General features: G+C 39.2%; 1 protein-coding gene across 1 annotated transcript in view; it reads right to left on the bottom strand.

The window, feature by feature from the left end:
• RAPGEF5 (Rap guanine nucleotide exchange factor 5) overlaps positions 1–23319 on the bottom strand; it is a 155566-nt gene that overhangs the window by 70942 nt on the left and 61305 nt on the right. The window contains exon 9 of the mRNA XM_021538260.2: positions 18855–18980. Within this exon, the coding sequence (XP_021393935.2) occupies positions 18855–18980 (126 nt within the window). The remainder of the gene's footprint in view (positions 1–18854; positions 18981–23319) is intronic.

Here is a 23319-nt window from a genome sequence, read left to right as displayed (position 1 = left end):
GAAAGGAGATCTTCTCTCTGCAACTGTACAAAAACAGGGGAAAAAAGAAAGGGGAAGGGAGTGAAGCAAGGCAGAAGATGGGATGATAGTATTAATATTGCTGTCATTCTCTCACAGCTGGCAGGACTGCATTTACTTGAAAAAATGTCAGTATGCAGAAGAATTGCAGGCTTAGAGCATCTGTATTTATAGAAAAACCTGCACCACACCAGGGTAAATTAACATGACTGTAGAACAAAAGGGGCAGATGCCAACCATCCTCTTTAGTGGCCTTGCAAGTAATGTGGTGGGGTATGGAGCTGGTTGGAAATTTCCCAATAAAACCTTTTCTTTTCACTGAAAAAATATGAATTCAGTACAGCTGAAACTGTGCCAGAACGTGTCAGTTTGGACAGAAAGGAGCCAGCCAGGCTTCCCCCACTGCCTGCACATACTGTCCACCCGACACTGGCAGGGCTTCTGCATCCCCTGCCACACAGGAGCTCAACAGGCCTGGAGGTCCAGGTCCCAAGGTAAGTGTCAGGAAAATTCAATTTGTATTTCTGCCCTAAAAGAGTCTTGCAATTGTATCATTTTCACCAGAACCAGAATTGTTTTCCTCCCCAGAATGTAAAGTTTCCTTCAGGACAAAATCTCAAAGACCAGATGCAAATACCTCCTTTTGTGAATAGAATAGAAGAGAATAGAACAGAACAGAATAGAGTAGAATACAGCATAATACAATACAATAGGAGTATGTAGATGAAACAGTTCAATCCACCAGCTCTCTGGAGAAGACTCTGGAAGACACTGGAACAGTATCTTCAATGATGTTAGTGGCAGTGGTTCAAGCCTTAGCTGCAGTGAAGAGCATGAGGGATATGCTCTCAAGGCTGCAGATTTAACCTGGATACCCTAGGACTGATGACACATACTACTATTACCATATGACTCAGGGAAAGAAAAATAGATATATGTAGATAAATGTGTGGATATACAGAAATTATACTTGAGAGAAAAATCCTAACATCAGATGGGCGAAGTTCTAGAAATTACTGGCATATGAGAGGAAATAGATAACAACTGGATTAACATCTAACAGGGCTGGAACTTGACTTCTCTGGCAGCCCCCATATAGCTTTCACTCAAGAATGAGAACTGCAGAACACAGCTCACTAATGTTAGTGGATTTAATTTATTAATGTAGACTAATATTCACCTTGGTAAGGACAAATTTACAAAGGCCTTACAACCTTTATAATGGAAGCAGTGATAAATAAAGTCTCCTGAAAGAATGGAAGAGAGATGGCAGTAAATATATGACACTGTCAGCCTTATATTGCTCTAATTACCAGTTCTGAACATATACAACTTCAAAGTCAAACGGCTAAGACCAATGATGCCTTTGTCTTTCACTCCAATTTATACGAGGTGTGTAGCAAAATATTATTTTTAAAAACTCACTTACCCCCTTACTGTCTCTGAGAGAAAACTTTGTCTCTTGGCTTATGTCTATAATACCTCTTAAGGCTGACAATGCCATCACTCCAAAAAAAATTAAAATCTGTACATTATTCCCATTATAAGCCACAGTTGCAAACTAGGAAGGTTAAAACTTGCCTATTGCTGCTCATTACACTTATAACTGTGAGGCACATATCTTTTTGTTGAACTGTTATGATCAAGGAAGGGTGCAGATAATTTTTCCAAAAAGAGTACTCAGCAAAGGTCAGGAGCTGGATCTGACCTCATAAAAGGCTTAAGGAAAAGGTTCTCTAGAACTGAGTATACTATATAAAGCTCAAGCTCATTCTCAAGAACTCCAAATTCAATCTCTCTCAAATGCACTGACATTTAACTGCAATGCACTGAGTAAAGGAGTAAAAAAAAAATAGAAAAACAATCCAAAGCTAATGTTTAAAATCAAAACAATTTATTTAACTTCTAGAACAATAGAAATCCCACAAAATAGAATTTATATCCTGTGGTTTGGTGGTTTTTTTCAACTAAGTTAGACATAATGATTTCTTTTGAAGAAAGCATGAATCACAATGGCTACAATTTTCTTGGGTTTGGATGACAGTTCTAATTCTCTCCAAAATAGCCTGAAATCACCAGCCCTTTTACTAATGCTTTTTAATGGTTCTTTTCGTGTTAATTAATTCATGAATCTAAATCATTCAAACATATATAAGCCACTAATCACTCACAGACTTGATAACAGATCCTAAGTAGACAGAAATGTGTAGAGCATGTAATAAAACTGCCAAAAAAAAAAAGGAAAAAGGACTTAGAAGGAAAAATAAAATTCACTCCTTCCACCTAATAGCAGGAGATGTGATTCTGCACTTATTATGCAGGATAAAATATTCACTGATGTCAACAGCAGCTATAAAAATAAGAAAAATCAGGCTGCTTCTGTGTAGAAATCTTTTTTCTAATATTACATGCTCAGAAGCAAATTAAAAGTTGCTTTTTTTTTTGTTTTGGCACAATGTTTGTTGTCAACATTTAGCAAAAGGAAAACATAAAAGAATAAGGGAGGTGGGGAAAAGCAGGTTAACAATCAACTCTTGTCAGCAATAATTAATACAGAACTGGAGGTTATAGCCCCCAAGAAATAAAGAAATTTTATTGCAGGATTACAACAAGGAAAAAGAAGAAAAGTGCTTTCTTGCATAATGATATAAAGAAAATTAAATAAAATTATTAAATAAGTTTTCATGTATTGAAGAAAAGCAAAGTGTCACAAGCTATACAAATTACAGAAAAATGTATGATATCACATTATGAAGCAACATTTTGTATTTCTTTATATTTTATGATTTTAAATAATCAGATATTAATTTACTCTTTATTTTTTGCCTGATGTAATTACGTACCTGCTTGTTGAGTGCCTATATGCTCTAAATTTATTTCAGTAGGAATGTTGGGAGAATCCTCTCTGCTTTCCTTAGATAATACAATTGTGCCCAACTTTAGAAGGGAGCTAAGTTAGTTATACCAAGGGCAACCTCAACATTTATTCAAGTTATGGAATGAAAAATGCACTGTTACCATGGCAACTGGTAAATCACATTGTATCTGCAATGAGATGCAAGGAATCTTGAGTAAACACTCATTTGCCTCCTTGTGTGACCTCCTCTGCAGGGAATGGTTCCTCTGTGGGAGAACATGTGCAGAACTGTGGCATAGTCCAGATTTCACTGTCTCTTCTGCAAAAAGTTGACAGAAGTAATCCCAAGTGCTATTTTTATGTGGGGAGATTTAACTAGCTCTATCATTAGAACAGGAAGAAATACTGGGAAAAAAAAGATCAAATAATGAATGTTTTGCTGGGATTTGCCTCAGGCAAGACCACGAAACCTTACAATGACACAGTACCTCAAACTCATGTTGCACCCCCTGCACCAGAAGACCATTCACAAGAGCACTGGAAAGAAAAGCCTTGCTGCCATGGAGGCTGCCAGACATGCAGCAGCAAATCATGCTGGAGCTGGAGCTGTTGCTGCCTACAGCCATCTGCTCCACCCTTCTAAGGGATATTGCCACCTCCAAAACAAGGACATCTGATCTACCCTCAGCCAGGCTGCTGCATGTTTTGCTGGGCTCTGATACTATCAGCACATAACACACCAGCTCTGCCTGACATATCCTTCCCTTCTCCACGTGGTAGGGGACAGCGTCTTCAGAACAACTCGTCAAACCATGTTCCTCTACTGACAGTCCCATCCATAAAGTCTCAGCCCATCCATCAGCTACTGGGCTTTCACTGTACTTCCCTGCTGCCCTTTTCTAGCTCTTCTTCAGCCACTATCATGCCTACATAAGGCTCCTCTCTTCAGTTAAATTCACCATGAGAAGCAGCACTGACACCAGACTCCCAAACAATCTCCCTTGGGTCACTCCCCTTCTCCTTCCTTGAAGCATCTCCTCCTAAGCAAGCTGGTGTTATCTATAGGGAGAGAGTGACACTCCATGATGCCACTTATCAGCTTCTGATATCATACTGTATGCACAGGGATTTCTTCAGCCAACAAAGGCTTCACTGCGGGCTGCAATTTTCCGCTGATGTATCTTCTGATCCCATTCTTCTTCCCTCATCACATCCCATAACTACAGACTACTTAGACACTGCCAACACCTATTATGCCACCCAAGGAATACTGAAACTCTCATGTATCTCTGATCCTGCCTCCCCTTCCCCGTTTCTAGCTTTGGTTCTTTTCTGACCATCATAGCTTCAAACAATTTTTATAGCTTTCTACAGCTACATCCTTTTCATGTATAACTGTGAGATCTCATCCTAGCCAACTTCTTTCTCCCTGCTCAGAATTTTTTTTTATGTCATAAATCTCATAAATTCACCTTCTCTTATAAGTTCTTCCAAAAATTACTTCTTAGACCTGTTTACTTTGTCATTACGGGGTTCTTCCTTCCCACATGGTTGGCCATTAACTATTTGACCTGAACTTTGATAGATGAGGAGATGCTGCAGGTGAAGAAGACACACAGTCTGGAGTTCACCATCTATCACAGAGCATTTGAGTAACAGAAACATAAAATGAGATGTATGGACAGATGTTCAGGTCTTAACTCCCTAACAGAACCCTGTGGAGAGGGTTACAATATCCAAGTACTCCAGGGAAATAACTAATGATCCTTTCTTCAGTGCAGTCATGTTTCAAGAAACAATTGTATGAGTTACTAAGTGCTTGTGACTGCCTCAGTAATTGCAATGATTTATTTTATGCATCATCATAACTACAGCACTAGGTCAGGAGGACATGTGCCTTATGGATACCTTGAATTTTAACACATGCATTGGAGGCAATCAGAAACACAGAGACCACAGTGGTGGGCAGGGGGGTAGGGGAAAGACAAAGTCTAAAATCCAATCTAAAACACTAGGTTTCTGTTAAATTTTTAATAAAATTTACTATATTTTCAGATGATCCTAAGCAGAGGTTGCTTACGCTTTCTTCTGCTCCCCTAAAATGGAAGTGATCACTATCTAATGCTCCTGAAATATGTTAGGATTTTTTCCCAGGTTAAGTAATGAATGTGCAGTTAACAGTGTAACTATCCATTCAGTAAAGACAAAAAATGAAAACACAAGCCTGTTGTCTGTTTTATACCTCTGTTTATTCCAGACAAAACTCTCCCTGTGCAAAGCATCTTTCTTCACCTACCCTTCATCTGTACTGGTGCTCTGGCTGCCTGTTAGCAACCAGCAAACAGGGGGATGAGACTTGTGCTCGTGAGCATTTACTTGACATGGGAAGTATGATCTCGACACATAGCTACTCACCTGACCTACCAAAATGAGGCTACACCAAGGATATTTTGTGAGGACTCACACCCCTGGTGCAGGAAGATATGTTTCTGCAGCTTCAGAAGAGATTTGTTAGCAGCTTCCTGGGCATGCCCATCCTCCTGACATTACTTAAACTCCATTTTGCAGTCACTTTTCCTTTTAGCTGTGTAAAAGCTCAGAAGGACATTTTTAGGATAATGATAAGTTAAAGTGCTGTCATCACCAAAACTTTCATGCTATTTGAAGATCTTGAAGACAATTTCTCTCCACCTCCATAAACTTCAAACCATTCCCCTATGATAACTCAAGAAAAAGCCCTGCTAACCTTCAGCACTGTTTTTCCATTTACTGTGTTCAAGGTCAGAAGTGTAAAAACACTAAACCAACACAGTTCTCAAGGTCAAAATAAAAAATGCAGCAATGATATTCCACAGGAACTTTAATTCATTTGGTATTCAGGACACATTCTTTCTGAATATCAAATCACAAAATCATTGCCAATTCATCAGATTTTCAGCTTTAGCTTATTAAATATTAGACTATGCTAAAAATAAAATGCAGGTTTTAATTTATCTTATTAAAATGCTTCTGTACAGCATGATCTAAGTTTCTAATTATCTAGATCTCTATATTATCTCAATTGTTATTTCAATATAAGCAAATTCCTAACAACACATTTTAATGGAAAATATTCATATACTAAAAAGTTGTAAAGCATTAGAAGTCAAAAAGTTGAATGTCAAGATGCTAAAAATGAAAATGTTTCTCTACATTGTGTCTGCCAGGAGAGCAAGAGCTTACGCGACATTTGGCAGTGATTTCCCATGATGAAGCAACTCTTTGGTGCTTTCATTTCCATAAAAGCTCTAGTCTATTTAGAGGTAGTTCCTAGCACCTTGCCCTTAACAAGTCAATACAGATAAAGTTCATTAAATATATTGTCTAAGGTAGGAAAGTGAAGAAGTTTTGCTGTAACAAGCACTTAACCTTGGGAAAAAAAAAAAAAAAGTAAAATAATTGGAACAAATTATTTCTTATAAAAGCAAAGATGAATATATTGTTATTGCATGTTCTGCTGTGTTCACAAAATTGTCTAAATGAAGACTCTCTGGATGGGGTGTATTATTAGACCTCAATCAATAGGAATTTTTTCAAGCAGGCTGGGCATCCAACTATTTGACGCAGATCTTTTCCACACACAAGAGCACTGGAACACTGGAAACTGCAGCATTAATGAATTACAAGGAAGATTGCAAATGCCTTTGATTTTAGAGCTAATTCAGACAAGATAATGGTCAAGCAACTTTTACAGCTTTTTGATATTTCTGCTGGAATGCTGAATTTTTGTTTCTTCTTATAGCAGGTAAGATGTGAATTTCTACCATACTAAAATGAGTAAATTTATATTTGTTTTACTGGTTTTATTCTTAGAGCATCCTTAATACATATTGAACATCACACAGATTAAAAACTAATAGCATTCTAAAACAATAGTTATTGAATGATTTACTGTATAGCTTTTGTCTAATGCAAATATTTACTATTTACATGTCACTGCAATGAAAACAGTATGTGTCAATTGATTAACCAGTAAAAATATTAGACAGAATTGGAGAGCATTGCTACAGCAGCTGCAAAGGAAAGTGGTGTGGTGAAACTGTAGTCCTTTTGCCTACTGGGTACAGAACTAAGTTTTGCTCTAGGGAAGAGGCAATCATAACTGCACATATACATATGTGTATGTCTGTGTGACAGCTGGGGGTGGGAGAGTGAGAACAGATGAGTTACAGGGAGCATACGGGCACCCAGTCCAAGAGCAGAGCAGCCCTGCTCTACACATGGCTGCGGATCCCACACAAACCAGCACACGTACCCACAGCTCTGCTGGAAAATTGGAACATGTTCCCCCAGTTCCTGCATACATTCCTACAAAGAAGTGTCTAAAATGAAGTAAGGGAGGCACATTTTTAGGCATCCTTGGAAATGAAAGCTATGGCTCACACACTGAAAAAAAAAAAAAAAAGAATTTATAGCGGTCATTTTTAAGTAAGTACCTGATTTGAGTGTCCCACATTAAGAATCTGCCACGAGCAAGTTTCACGTGGTTCAGGTGTTCAGACTTAAAAAAGGTATCTGCTTCAACCTATCTATAGTATCTCTCACCCAGCCAGTGCACCCTAACTACTCAAACACCCCTTCTGATGACCAAGACTCAGGTTTTAATATGAAGAACTGAAAGGGAAATTGCAACTTTTCAGAATATGCTAGACAAAACACCAATGCAATCTGAAAAGAGAAAGAGAATGAGAGGACTGTCAGAACAGATGGGTCACCAGGAGAAAGCATCTTCTTTATGTTAACAACTGAAATGATGTGTTTAAATAACTGGTTCATTCTACAATGTGAAAAGGGGTTCCATAAGTAGTCTTTGTAGGAGATTGTCTTTGCTTTTAGCAAGGTATGCAGTTTGCTTAATGAATAAATATGTACAGCACATGCACATGTAGGCAGGTGTCTCTACAGAAGGAGAACTGGGGGACCATAAACACTGCAAATTCCTTGGTGGAGAAGAATTCTGACCATCCTTGGTAAAATCCTGAGAAAGACCTCAGATGCAGGAGACCATCATCTGCAATATGCAGGATTTGATAGCTTCCCAGTGCAGCACTGGGCACTGCTCAAACTCTGTTGGAAAAGTCTTGCGATGCCAATGATAAAGCAGGTAGGAAAATCCAACCTAGCTTAATTCTCTTCTGTCTCTTTGGGAAATTGGAGTAACGAACTCACTGCAGATGAAGCTCTGCTTAGAAGCCACATGTTCCTTTTTCATGAGTTCATCAAAATCCAAGAATCCAAAAAGAAATCAATATGGCCCAATGATTAGCTCAATACAGGTACTGTGTAGAGACTTAAGAGATTATTTAGACAGACTGAATTAATGTGTGATTACACGAAAAAGATTCCTGTTTCTCACCTGAGGAAACACAGCCAGAGTGTCAGTACATTTCCAGCTATTTGCTGTTCACACAAGGAAGCCCAGGCCTGAATATATGTGTTTTTTAGCCCAAAGCCTGAACAACCAGGCTTTGCGTATGAGAACTGAAATTGTGGCCACTCTAGTCAGCTCTGATTAGCATCTTCTCTGACCATGACCACATCCAGTCTCTATTAACTTGCTAAATATGGCCAAACAGCATATATTGCAAACAGTAAATAGTTTTAACAGTTGTATTTGTATCCACAGATGTGTTTTAAACATTCCTGTGGTAGTGAATAATCCCCTATTTGCAATATAAAAGTATTTTGTAAAAAGGCCTAAACTGATGCTGTATTTATTGAACAAATATTAGTACCTCTAAAAACAGGAGAGACACTGTGATATTGCAACCAAACCAAAAAGGTGATGCACATTTGCCTTCTATGCTTGTCTTCTACTCTGCTAAAAAGAGCAAAGCTTGTCTTTGTTCCTCCCAGGACCAAACTAAGTAGGAATGCTTCTCCTGATACAACACACAGGTCTACTCCCCTCACCTCCCAGGAAAAATGGAGATTAAATGAGGGGTGGTGCTCTCAGTTCAGCCACTCCAAGTGAGAAAGCAGCATCAGTCAGGCTGGCAGGGGACAGAGCTGATGCAGAGCAGCCAACAAAGGCATGTGAGCTGTAGGCCCTTCCCTTGATCAAACAGGGCTGTGTAGCTCAGCATCACCCCCTGTTCAGGGCTTACCCTTTTCAGAGCCTGGAAATCCATCTAAGATTTGATCTTCAGCAAGCTGTTAAAGGAATTACCAGCCACCATTCATGCTATTCCTGAGTTAGGTCATCCTATTATTTTCCCAGTCATCAAAAGAGGCTAAAGTACTTTTTCCTGCAACCCACAACTGCTGCTGCTCCCACACGTCAGAGCCTTCCCCGCTCGGATGCTCGCGTTCCAGGCAGTGACAAAAAGAGCTGGGAACTGCCTGCCACACGGTATCAGAAAATATATTTGAGGAAGTCTGCAAGGTCATTGCTAATTTCAAACCCTGTTTCATGTTTCCACATGAAACACCTAATTAAAACTTTTCACTGGGTAGTTAAAATGAAATGCGTGCATATGCACTTGAGACCTCGTTTTCATGTGCTGTGAATTAGAATACAGGAGGTGCTGCACAGCGGTAGGAACACTAATCGAGGAAGGAGAGGGGAATACCTGCTTTGATTTAGAGGAAGATAGTCAGCAAAAATACCACTAATCGCCTGGGTTTTCATTCCTTTGCTCTTTGAGCTGCCGCACAGAACCAAGAAAAATGGATGCAAGTGGTGTATTAACTGCTACCAAATCAGCACTCTCCACAGGTGGCCATGTGTCAAGCACATCTTGCAAAATGCCACCACCTTCCATGGCTACGATGTGACAAAAGCTTTCGACTCTACAGGCTATATACTGCTCTCACCAAAAAATATCTATTAACATCAGCAGGGGCTGAATTAAACTTTAATATGGAGACACAGTGAGTGATGGAATGGCCATAGCAAAAGGACAGGTTTGGGGGGAGATTTTAGGGAGGTTTCATGATCAAAATAAATAAATACTGGGGCAAAAAATGGAGCCTGCAAAAAATACAAGGTCAGAGTATCCTGACATTCCTGCTGTGTATGTGGTTTCAACAAACAAGGCAGAGAGAGTCACTTTACAGCTGCCACTTTTCCAGAAAGTCCTCAGAGCAGATAGCCTGACTCTGGTCCAGGAGAGGCAGCTGAACATAGGGGAAAGGCTGTCTGTACACTGGCATTCTTCAGGTGGTCTCCAGAGCATGCCTGCAGGAACAGATGCCAACAAATGCTGTCAGCATTTATTCCAGTGAGGTCCTGACACAGGCCTCATTGACTCCAGAGCATCCTGCCACTGGAATCACACTGGCTTTAGCACAGACTCCAGATCTTACTACAGAATTTGCTCCAATGTAGTTTCTATTTGAAAGAAAGCAATGTTTGGCATGCAGAAATGTGTTTACTTGTTTAATGACAATCTACAGGTATCTTCTGTGTTACTGGCCCAAATCTTCACTACAATGAAAGGAAACATCCTTCCTGAAGTTATCCAGGAGGATAAGAGGAACAAGAAAGAGAAAAAAATTGATACCTAAAGCACTGAATCCTTTTTACATGACTGATTTCTGGGCAGACTACAGAATCTCAGACAACTTCTAAAGAGGAAGCTGTGGTAGATAACTGTGGTTTCTAGCTTATCAAAAAGTTTTCCAGTTATCTTGGGTAGTTCTTTTCAGCTGGGTCTAGACTATAAGCCAAAACGAGATTAGTTTCAATTCCAACAAAAACCATTAATTACTTAAAAGTTCTGCACCATTGAAAGGTGAAAGACAAAATTACTATTCCTGAAATTCAGAAACTGATTAAAATTTCTGACCAAAATTTGCATGGTACATATTCAAAGCATTATCAACTTTTCTTTTTTATCTTCTTGAATTTAGGTAACAAACTCCCTAACTTAACAGAGAGATTCAGACACCTTTGTTATTCGGAGTTCCCAGAAAAAGGGTAGTAGCAACTGTACAGAAGTAGATGGCAGGATACATTCACTTTATTATCAGCATAACTGGGAATTTATTGACGTCATAAATCAGGAAAATGGAGAAAAGAACATTCAGAATGTCATCAAATGTATTTATCACATGGATAGAGGGAGAATTTAATGTCAGAAAACCAAAGAGCAGATGCTTTGAACTAATAAACTGATATTTCTATTTCTCCAAAAGGAGAATATGATAAGATTAATTCTTTGTAAGCCTTTAGACAGTCTAGAAACATAAGCAGGCTAGTGGTTCAAAATCTGGAGAGAAACACAGAAGCAGGGGATAGTGACAACCTGCAGATTGCAGATTGCAGCTCTCAGAGAGTTTCTCTACTTCTTCATGTGAGTAAATGGAGCAAAGGCAGGACCAAGGAGCCATGCTTTCAGTCTTGATACCAACAGAATTGTGTAGTCCTGCTGCCCATGAGAAACAACACTCCTGTCCTCTCCTGCTCCTGGATGTTGACCCCCATTTGTCACTCACCCTCTTCTGTGTGCGTGTGTGCCTTGATGAAGCCACTTGGTGAAACACAGGATCTAGATTAAAATACTGCCAACCAAAAAAATTGCCAGGATATTTCATTTGATCCAGTCCAGTTTCTGGATTGGGTAAGTCACAAGCTATGGGGAATTTAGGATGGCTGTGTTTCACCAGGAGCAGCAAAGTAGCTCTTGCCAGCACAGGTCATTCCTGACACCATATCTCATTCTCACCCTGTATTTGTGTCCCCAGAATATGAGGGGAACCAATCCAGTTGGACAATAACCCCACAAGGAAGGTGTATTCTTTGTATTTTTCAGCTTCATTATTCCCTGTGTTGTCTCAAAAAGCAGCACTACGTGGGCCAGCCCAGGGTTGAGGACAAGTGTTTGGGACAGCACAGCCCCTGAAGCGATGCCTGAGGACCGAGAGGCTGTGTAGGGACTGCAAATGTTTGGCCTCACCTCAGCTATGCTCAGGATTTTTTTTAAAAGTTCCCCTTGGCCATCAACATTTCAATCCACTTCCAGCTTCCTTGAGATCCCAGAATCAAGTCTCAAGGATCCCAAAGCAATTCCTCAACATTCATTAACCACTGCAAGGTTTATGGCACCCTTCAAGGTCCCACACGTTTAAGACCTCATTTTATACCTGGGTAAGCAAAGATGCAGAAAAGTGATGAGATTTAAAGAAGGTTATTTACTAAGTAACCAACAGAGTCAAAAATAAAAATTTAAAGTTCTGTCTCCCAGGTTTTAGTCTGCTAAATACCATGTGCCCTTTTTACCCCTTTCAGCACAGGACCTAATTCATTGTCCCGCAAAAGAATGAGTCACCATTCCACTCTAAAGAAAGCCCAGCATGCAAAACGTGTATGCGGAATTTCCTCCTATACAAAGTAGTATAATGTTACAGAATAAATCAAAGAGGAGAAAATTAGGCTTTCTTTTCTTTTAAACACTAGGATGAGCATCTGGAGGAAAGAAAGTATTGTGGGAATATGTAACTTGACTTAAAGGAAAATAGTGAGGTTTCTATTCAATGTGTTCCTATACTATGTTCACAATATGTCATGGGAGCAACAAGCATGACTTGAGTGCTTTTTTTTATTAGGAGAAGGATCACATAATTTCACCACTCTTTTGCACTCCTGACATGAGGATGTTCTCCACCAAAACTTTGGCCACATTAAATAGATGCAAAAAAAGGAACAGGAAGTCCTCTTAAAAGTATGTAGTAAATAAAAATAATTCTATAATAATTTTTAAAGTGCTGCAAAAGACTGAAACACATATGCAGATGATCCCAGTCCTACATCTGAACAGGAGGATCCTTATCTCTAGCAAACTTTTTCCACTTCAAAAAGATGCTTATGCCTGTGCCATACTGGTAAAAAAATAAAGGAAAATAAAAGGAAAAAAGGGTGAAAAAGGAAAAAAAAAAAAAAAAAAAAAAGAGAGAAAAATAATTTTTTAAAAGCCTAGGACCTGCAGAAACCTTTTCTTCTCAGAAGATAAAGAGGTTGGCTTAAGAAAAATAGGTGATCACCTGGGGCTATGCATTCATTCCAGCAGATGAAAAATCGAGCATCTGGAATGGGACATTCTCTCCAGAACATGACAGAACTAGATTCCACTCCCTTTTTCCCCTGATTCAGACCAGAGACTTGAACTTCTAGTTACCTCCACAGCAAACATGTACCTAACTCTTAATTACTTATTCTTACTTAACAAGGAGGTATAACTGACAATCTCATTGATAGATTCATTTTTTCTTGGCTTGGACTAGAAGACTAAATCAAAATTGCAAACTATCATCTTACCCTGGTACAGCTCTCTCTACTAGTGCTGGCAGGTCCAAGAGGTATAAAGAGAAACAGCGAACTCCTGTGCTGACATGCTAAGGCCATTCTGTTTAAATTACTTTAGACATCTATACCCCCTCATAGCTATTCAGGCCATGAAAGGTTTTGCAAAGCTGTGCTATAGTTGTTATGACCACTTGATCCACAGCTCTGCAAGAGATGCACAGCAGCTGCCAAGAGTCAAAAGCAATAAACCTACAAGCTACCCAATAGATCTGTCCCAAACAGAGCAAAAGTGATTATGTTTTTAGAAAGTAACCCATAGATTTCACTCACTGACTGTATTCAGACATCATTTTATGTCAATGTTTTAAAGAATATTTTTCCACTGGAGTCCTGATTACTGACTGTCAATCCAGCAGTACATCAGCCCGATGCCACAGCTTTGTCAAGCTAACCAGAACTACAGCTCTGGACACGTCCTGACATTCATTCTTGTCTCCTTGCAGGTGTCCAGCTGGGCACCCTAAAAATACCCCGGTGTGTCATGGCTGGAATTTCCTTATGAAATTCCTCAGTCATGAGCAATCTATACAACTCAAGGCTCTAAATCATTACTCTTCTGTTATAAGCCTTTTAACAGCTTCAGCTCAACCACTAACCTGCTTCAATGAGCAAATCATCTGTCTTCCTAATGAGACCACTGATTACAAAAGTTAGTACCCAGCAAATTAACAGAACTGTTCTTCAGTATCTGTTGTCCTTCTGAAAACATACCTGCCTCATATAATATATCTATTTCATCTTGAATTAAGTCACAGAATCAATACACTCAAGTGTAGCACTCATTTAAGCAGCAGGGAATTCTAACTAATATATAGATTAATCTGTAAAGGGAGTACAGGGTGGATTTAGGAAATATTCCCGTTCCTCCTGATGCAGCAAAGTACTGAAGAACCTCCTTGGAACATTACTGTCAGTTTGTGAACATCTTATTCAGTTGATCTGACTATGAAAATGATACTATAATCTAAAGAATATTCTCTCCATTTGCTGAGGTGAAAAGCCCTTTTACCATTTTACTTAAACAATGGCACTATAAATAGACATGATTTTCTTAATGAGTGCAACGCTTCACTGAAATAATAACTTGAAATACTGTACAACACATTTTCACATTATTACAAAGGCATTATTCGAGTTATAGTTGGCTAAAAGGAATTTCAAAAACTATGGTTTAGTGCAAATATACCTTGAATGCATCCTAAATGTATGCTGGACGGGAAAAAAAGCCATGATAAATGACTTCAAATGGCTTTACACACACAGCTTGCTTTCTATATTATAATTAATGCTAATAATAAGCAAACCTCTCTAAAAAGCAGGCTTGCTCTATAGCTGAATATTTCAATATATTTTTTTAATCTGTTTTCTGTCAAAGCAATTTTTTTAAGGAAATGAAATATTTAAATTACATAAAAATACAAATATCCAGTTTCATTTTTCCCTAGGTTTATGAGTATGATTTGCATGTCATGATAAAAATAGAACTGCAAGCTTGCATAGTTTTTTTACGCTACCCCACATTTGATATTAAAATAATTTCTGTGTGCTTTAGACAATAATTTCATTTTATTTATTTATCAATACACTGTAGGAATGCAAAAGCACAGAGAAGAAGCTTATCTGCCTATTTAGAAGCTTATTTAGTTCTATTTACTTTCTACTCATTAGCAAAGCTGAAGTTTCAGGGAAACTAATACATACAGTAGGTTCAGTGCCTTTATTAAGCACCTTGTTCTAACACATTAGGAAGAAGGAGTAGGGAAAAAAGTCACCGTTAGTTTTTGTTTTTCTCTACAAGTCTGTGAGCACCCATTATAGTTAGAGCACTTTTCAAACACTGTATTTACCAGAGAAGAAGCTGGCACTGTGTGCTACCATGGAGCACCAGTTCCAATATACCAGTCTAGCCTGGTCACTGTCAGCTTCCAGTGTCAAAATCAATTCAGCAGCTCACATATAACAGAAACTGAACACAGAACTTTTTAAATTATGAGTTATTCAAAGCTCATTTTTCATTCAGACCATAAATGTGAAATGGTAGCATACCAGAAAACTAAAAAAAAAAAGAAGCAGCATGGACTTTCTGATTTTGTACAAATCATCTTACAGATAAAGATATATATACCCCAATTTTACACCCTCCAGAATACAGGCAGACTAAAGGAATCCCTTTTCCCACCCACTAGTTCCAAAACAAGCTTTCTACCAGTGAGCCAGCCAACTGTCATTCATATTCACTCTTCCAGACCATCTGCTTTTTCTGAGAAAAAATAATTATATTTCTTCTCCTGAACTAGCAACCCAAACCAGTCCATGCTTCACCTATTCCTTGTGGACCGCAAACCTCCAACACCACACCTCAAAGAACACCTTTAGGAACTTTATCTGCCAATAAACCTCTTGTGCATCCAAATGTCATTTATCTTCTTTAAGTGAGTCATTAACTTCTGTACTCAAACTCAGATGAAGATGGTGAATATTTATTTGAATGACAGGAGAGTTTACCAGTCCTCATAATCAACAAGTCTAACTTGCTATCACACTCCACACCTCATTCACTGTACAGGAAAGAGTTATTGGGCTACCAAATCAGTATCAAATTCTTCAATTAGGCTGACAACCCTTTCTCCTTTACAGAAAAGCACAGGAATCACTAGAGCTCAATTATAATACATTTATATTTGCTGTTAATTCTGGACACCCATGTGAGTCTGTACTGATCTGAAGAGACCTGCTTTAGAAATGGTGGGTATAACACCAGAGGAATCACAACTCCATTTCCCATCACATGCCTGAAACACAATACATGTAGAGAGGAATTATGCATATGCACAACTCTAACTACATGTTCAAGTTGGGGTTTTGGGGTTTTTTTCATATTCCTAGAAGAGAACAAACTAGAGAACTCTGCTTCAGGCAAAATTTCCCATTGGCTGTCTTGGAAAGAGCAGCTTAACTTCCAGGCAGGTTACAAAGCCCCCAGCTTTTAGCAGTGACACTGGCCCATGCTGACAGAAACACAAAGCCCTGCAAGCCAGCAGCATTTCTGCTTTGAGCTGAGCTGCCAGGAGGCCAGCCCGGATAAGCAGGCTCTCCAAGGGCAGGGAGAACAGCCTGGCAGGGTGTTCAGGCCTCTCATTTACAGACTGCATGCCATTCCTTTGAGGAAGGCAGATAATCCAAGAAAGCCCAGTGTGAGCTCCCCAGGAGAGAAAGCTGGTGAAAGCTTTAATGCAGGGTTACTTGCTGAGAAATGAGGGTGCTGTGGGAAAATGCACAGAGCATCTCCATTTTACTCCTACACTGAGTGCCCATCACCCTGTGTTACAAAGAAAGTAATGTAAAATGAGCTATGCTTTAAAAACTTTTTAAAAAATGAAAGATGGGCACGTCACACATAATAAGGATACCACACCCTGAACATGCTGTTCCTCTAACCTTTACAGTGAGCCCAAGGGACTGGAGAGTAAGCCAATGCCAATGAATCTGCCATCACTTTTGTAGCAGCAGGATGAGATGGGAAGGGCTGAAATCCTGGATCCAAGCAGTATTCTCTACAATTTACTCACTACAATTCAGCTTGCTGCTTTTCTCCTTGGAGAAGAGGGGGGATATCTGCCTGAAGCAGTGAAGCCTGCCCAGCCAGTCAAATCCTGTCACCTGCACGTGCGCTGGATCAGCTCTCAGAGCACACAGGAGGAAGGGAGGGAGAGGAAGGGATGGGAGCTCATGGCTTCCTGAACATATTCAACCCACTGCCCTGCCAAGGCAATGTGTGCATTTTTTCCAGTGAAAGTAGTTACCTGAGTCAGCTAAACTGAGATGCTATGACAAACCTTGCCCATATTCAGGGTGCCTTCTTCTTGACTATTCCTAATGAAGTCGGTAGTCTAACTGGGGGCTTACTAGACACACCCACAATGAGGACTTTAGGTCTCTCTTATATCTGGGCATGGGCTGCCTGGATGCACCCTACAATGACCAGCAATGTGCAGAACAGGGAGAAGAAGCACACCATGATTCATTATTGCCAGCACGAGCTGTAGGACATTCCCCACCCAGAAAAAAAAGGGCACATGAGGAATGACCTGGGCTTCTGCCAGGTCTCTCAGAGGACATTTCTCTTTGCTGTCACCTCTAAAATATGTCCTAAAGGTCTAAAGGCATATCCTTGTCTGAGAGCAGTAATTGCTGTGTTATACTGCTCAGGACGGGTATGAGCAAATTGCTTGAGCTCCTGCTAAACTGAAGTCACTCATCTCCTAAATAGCAGCAACTGCTAAGTACCATACTTTTCAAAAGGAGAAGAAAAGCTGAGTGCTGCTTTCCTTTCCATTTTTGGAACTGTACTGTAATCTGTGCAGCTACAGAGCTCCAGCTGACTCCACAGCACCCTTTGCAATGACCAGAGTAGCAGCAAAAATATCCACTGAATTTTTTGAGTATCGGCCTCAACACTCCCCTCTTGTCTATGCCCACATATCTGTAATCTTGTTTCCAAATCCTGAAACACAATAGAAATCTGCCCCGGTTTAAAATCTTTGCTTGAGCACCTCAACTTTTAATTGTGCTTTGTGGATACAGTTGAAAGATAAACAGAAATTCTCCCAGACATCCATTGCTAGAGGGTCAGCTGAGAAACAACTTAATCTTGGGTAATTAGCCTAGCTAACTGCCCTTCTCCCTTCTGCACTTACTGATTACACATCTAACTACACCAGACCAGACCCTCTATGCTGCCAAACAGAACAGCATAAAGCTCTGAAAAAACATTTCATCATTCTCTTTTCCTTTGTACAGCCTTATTTCAGTAGGAATGAACTTGCAGATGAGCTGAAAAGTACTTCTTTTCTAAAGTAAAAGTCTTTTTTTCTACTGTCCAGTGAGCAGAAAATGGAATAACTTGCATATACATAATGGCAAGAGACATGAACACTAGGTGAGTTTTCTGTTGTTTCTTGCAGTTATTATCCTCTGCACCTTTAGATGAATATGCAATCAGAATAGAAATCTTTACTAGGAGAACAAAATTAGGAGACATTGTGCTATAAGCAAAGCAGTCAAGTTTCTGTGAATTTTCAGTCCAGTTATTAATATCTGAATAAGTGCTTTCAGAAGCATTAAACAGAACGCTGCTCTCTTCAGTGTAACTTTTGATTGAAAACACAATTTAAAAGAAAAAAACACAAACTGCTTAATTCCCTATCTAAACCATTATTTTTAATTCATACTGAAAAGTTTCAGCCAATACTTGCATCCAAATATCTCCCCAGTAAAGTAATTTTAAGATCATTTAGAGTACTTGAAGTATTCATATGCCTTATACATTATTTAAATACACCGTAAAACCCAACAATTTGGTAAAAAGCATCCTGAAATCATCTGCTATATCCTAATATAAGATATTAATAACAGCATCTGACAGCTAATGACAACATAATAATTTAAGTGTGTTGACAATTATTGACCTGAACACACTTTAGAGAAATGTAAATGCCAGAGGAGAGCAGCTACAGCTCCATGACTAATGTGTGCCCTGGATTCTGACCATCAGCTTTGCTATTTCAGTTTTGTGACCTAAATCTCCCTCCCCTACCCGAAAGAAACAAAAAGCCCAAATAAGAAATGTCTTACTTGTTCTGCCTTCTCCAGTGCTTTTCTATCCGCCTGCAAAAACTGGCAGTTGTCTCTCGCCAGCTTTTGGACCAGCTCAATCCGTCCGATGTCATCTCTTCCCTGAAGCTTGCATAAAACTCCTGCCTTAAGGGTGGGAGAAAGAGCAAACAGATACTTAAATCCACAATCCCAGGACATGACACCACCACAAATTTCAACCTTAAAAGAAATGCATTTGTTTTCTCATATTTGCGGTACTTCGGTGCCACTTGCTGAGCACAAACAAGTCACTGCTTCCCGGGAAACAACTGGAGAGGAACAGAAGCACATCTGAATCTCCAAAGCATCTGCTCGGAGGAAAGAAGGCAGGGCTAACTAAATCAACCTCTCCTCTGAGTGCAACTATCAGATATGCTGTGTTTTATTTGTTCCTGTCAGCCTGTTTCCTGTTACATAAGAGAACAAGAGCAAGAGGTTAAAAACTCATGGGAAAGTTAGCCAGGAACAGCCCTGGAAAAAGAATGAAGTGCAACACAAGGCAGTCCTAAAAATAACAGTCTATAACTCCCTCTGCTCCCACTCCAACCATTTTTCACAGATGCAAGACTCAGGAGTTAAAAGACAGTTGTGCCACATTTATTTATTCCGTAAATAACAAATCTGTATCTCTAGGTTTTGTTTAGGGAAGGAAACATTTGCTTTAAAAGCTATGTTAGAACTATTTTTTTTTTTTTTGCTAAATCTGTTATTCAAGCTATGCTGATAGTGTTTTGTCAAAATGGTTGTTTTCTAAAAATGCCAGATAGATACATATAAAAAGCTGGATTCATGTTTGCACACAGGCACAGTAGAGACTCTTTGCAAAGTTAGCTGATATGGGCTAAACTGCTCCTTGCAAAGTCAGTGGCTGATATCACTGTCCATGATTTGGTTATGGATTTAGCCTCTGCACAACTGAGACCTGGGGCAACGATACCACACAGCTTTTATTAGCCCAGATGTTTCCTGATGGGAGCAGCAGATGCCTTGGGAGGGCCCATCATGTGGCATAGCTATGACAAGGCTATATGACTTCAACGGCAATCTGCAAATAAACATTTTTCTGGTGAACTTCCTTCACAGTTTTCTTTCTACTGTTCATCTTGAATTTAAATTAATTACTACCTACTCCAGAATTCACAATACATCTTTTGAGTCAGGCCCAAAAACGAGGGATGCCCTGACTTGCTAATGCTGCAGGGTCCAATCTTTTGGCCTGGAGCAATTACTGTTCCATGATAGATGAAGGTGTGAGAGTGCCCACCCAAATCATCCTACAGCCTGCTGGTTTCTCCAACCAACAAGTAGGGGTTAAGATTTCTTCAGCTGAAGAAAAAAACAAATCCACTTTATGAATAAGTTATTGAATGCTGATGGAAGAAAATGGGCTCCATGACCAAATCGAGAGTCATCTTTACCCAGCTCATTGAAAGAAATTTGTACATGCCTACACTCTTCCAGTCAGGATGAAGACATCACCTCACAAGTCTCCATCAGACACTCTGCTCTGATAAAGTAAAGGATTCCATATACAGCCTGTCCCTTGAATGTCCTGTGCTCCTCCTTAGGAACCCAGCTTCCCTACATGAGCCCTCTCATTGGTTTGAAGGTCAGAAATCCACTGAGAAAATAAGGAATTGCATTGCCTAATCTCAAATTCCTTACATAGTCCATGAGTTCAGTGCCCCTTATCTTTTAAATCAAAACATTGGTTTATAAACCAGTTCTGACACACTCTTATCCCCTGCAGATCAACAGCAAGACTGATTTTATCAAATGTGGAATATAGTAAACTAGTTGTCCAGACTTGTTTAATCAATAGAGAAAAAGGAGTATTTAGGAAGAGATTTTTTTGGTTTTTTTACTCTACACTAAACATTTAAAAGTGGTCAGATTAATTGTTTCCTAATAGTCTCCTTTTTCTCCAGTAATTTGCACAGGGAACCTAAGACTTGGGAGGCCTGGTGTCTGCACTTCCAACATTTGGAGTGCTTGGGGACATCAACTAAATCGAGCCTGCTTATTTCATCAGTGCAAGATGCTTCTAGCAGAGTATTACATCAGTGTCATGTAGGCTAAGGACAGCTTCAAAGTGTTATCACCTACTAGGACTTTGGGATGATGAAGATTTTGACTCTTACTGGATCTGAGATCTTAGTACTGTGGAGGTACCTTTTGCACCTTCCTGTTGTGCTGTCCTGGTTCAGGAATGGCACTCCCCAGTTTAGTGCTCCCACTGAGACTAAATGAGGTGCCACTTGCTCCCTCACCCTTCTCTTCCCCCACCTCCCTTGGGTAGCTAAAGAGGAGAATTGGAGGCACAAAAGGCAAAGATCACAGGTTGACACAAGAACAATTTACTGAAAACAGCAATGAGATAAGAAAACAAACAATAACAGCAACAATAATAATGATATGTAAGGTACAAATAAGGAATGATTCATTCACATGGAAACCCCTCAACAACAGTACCCAACCAATACCTCCTCCACAATATTCCAGCCTGGAAAATAATCCCTTCCCCTGCCCCCACCAATGATGTGAGGTGGTATAGAATAACCTCTGGCTATTGCAAAAACTAACCCTGTCCTGGCTGGAACCAGGACATGTGTCCAGAGAAGGTAATCCATGACCTACAACAACCACCAAGTAAAAATGCTACATTTTAACATGTCCCCTCCTCCTGTCACAATTCCTTAAATTAAAGAGTTGCAGAGAACATGAAAAAAAATTTATTTAATTTGGATTCTAGGGGATAAAAAAAAATCTGGGAGGACTAAGGTATTATTAAATTAATTGCATATGTTTGGCTCTGAGAGTAAAGAATGCGCTTGAAACACAAAAGGCTAAACATGGTTTGTCATAATTAAGAAAAAAAAAAACTTATGACTCCTTTACTTTTAGTTCTGGTTTCCTTACTTATGCTGACTTTCCACTATAAATATTTCTGCTAAATACTTGTAGGAAACATCCAAGTCAATAAAATAATTAATTGATAACAGCTTCTAAAACCTGTTTAGGAAAATGTTGACAGTATCCAATTACTAGCCATTTTCACTTCTCAATACAAATTTAATTTCCAGGCAATACTTTGAAAGCTTTTAAACAAAAGGGTAAAGGCAAATCACCCTACTTACAAAGCACAATTTTGATTTTCATTTTGTGCAGGCACACACCTCCAAAACCCTTGTTGGTGCTTAGACCCATAATTCATGTAGACCAAAACAGATACAATTACTGACATATGTGAAAGTGAAAAATCAAAAAGTTGCATCGTTTGACTGGCTTTATCTTAATGAATGATAAAAGAATATACCTTATAGTAAAGCTTTACTACCATTCATGGTTCAAAATTACTATAATTAAGTGTGGTTATGTAATATTTAAAATTAAATTTTTAAAAGTTTAATGGAAACGAAGGCAAAGTAGTCACTACTGAGGGTGGGAAAAGGAAGATGCTGACAACATACTTTCTGCTTTGGCATATCCATCAGAAAATATTCCCTCTGCCTAGGTCATAAATGAGCATCCTAGTAATGACACAGAGGTGAATTAACACATCCCTAGGAAGACAAGATGGGATCTTATATTTACATAATTTACATTGTTTACAGCATGTTTGCTTTTGAAAATCCCCTTGCCATTTTTTTTCCACACTTCTACCAGTTTTGCTAACTAGTTCAAGTGTAAATCAAGCCTCTCTCCCAGAGCACAGTGTTTAGAGCAGGCACCACATCCTTCAATTCTATTAACAGAAGGTTTCTGGTGGTTTGGTTTTCTTTCACTGTACCTTTCTCTCTTTCTGTAGCTGGTGAAAAAAATGTAATTATTACTGACTTCACCTTTAATCAGCCTGAAAACTTAAAACCATGCACCACTGCCTCAAAAGACAGAATGCCTTGCTTTGCTCCAGTCATATGCACAGTCCCACTAAAGTGAAAAAATCATTCACTCCTTTAAAACAAACTGTATTTGGCCTTCATTGGATGTCATTTTTATGGTGTCAACAAACTGGAGTAACCACTGCTTTGATAACGCTCCTGCTCTCCTCCCAGCAGAGCACATGAACACTTTTGTTAACTGCTCATTTAATAATTGTAGAATTTTAAATGTGCTTCATATTTTTTTCAAATTTTAGAAGCTGGTTTCCAGTCAATTAAAATCTGGGTGAATCAATACCCCAATAATAAATTTTTATGGGCTTTTTAAGTTATTATGGGTAATTTTAATAGCTGGCTACATAGGAGCTTTGCACGTACATTGTCTATGTCAAAAATGGGAACAAACATTTTCAAAAAACTGTAATAACTACACCAACTGAATAGGACTGAGTATACATTAAATCCTTCCCCCTCCTCCTCCCCCCACAAAAATCCAACAAAAAGCCAGAAAGCCAAATTTTTTGTGCAGTGAGGTCAGTGTTTCCCTCTGGGTCCTTCCTATA

Source organism: Lonchura striata, chromosome 1 (genome assembly GCF_046129695.1).
Source record: "Lonchura striata isolate bLonStr1 chromosome 1, bLonStr1.mat, whole genome shotgun sequence".
Taxonomy (NCBI): domain Eukaryota; kingdom Metazoa; phylum Chordata; class Aves; order Passeriformes; family Estrildidae; genus Lonchura; species Lonchura striata.
The sequence above is the reverse complement of the archived record's forward strand: the minus strand, read 5'-3'. Positions and strand labels throughout refer to the sequence as shown.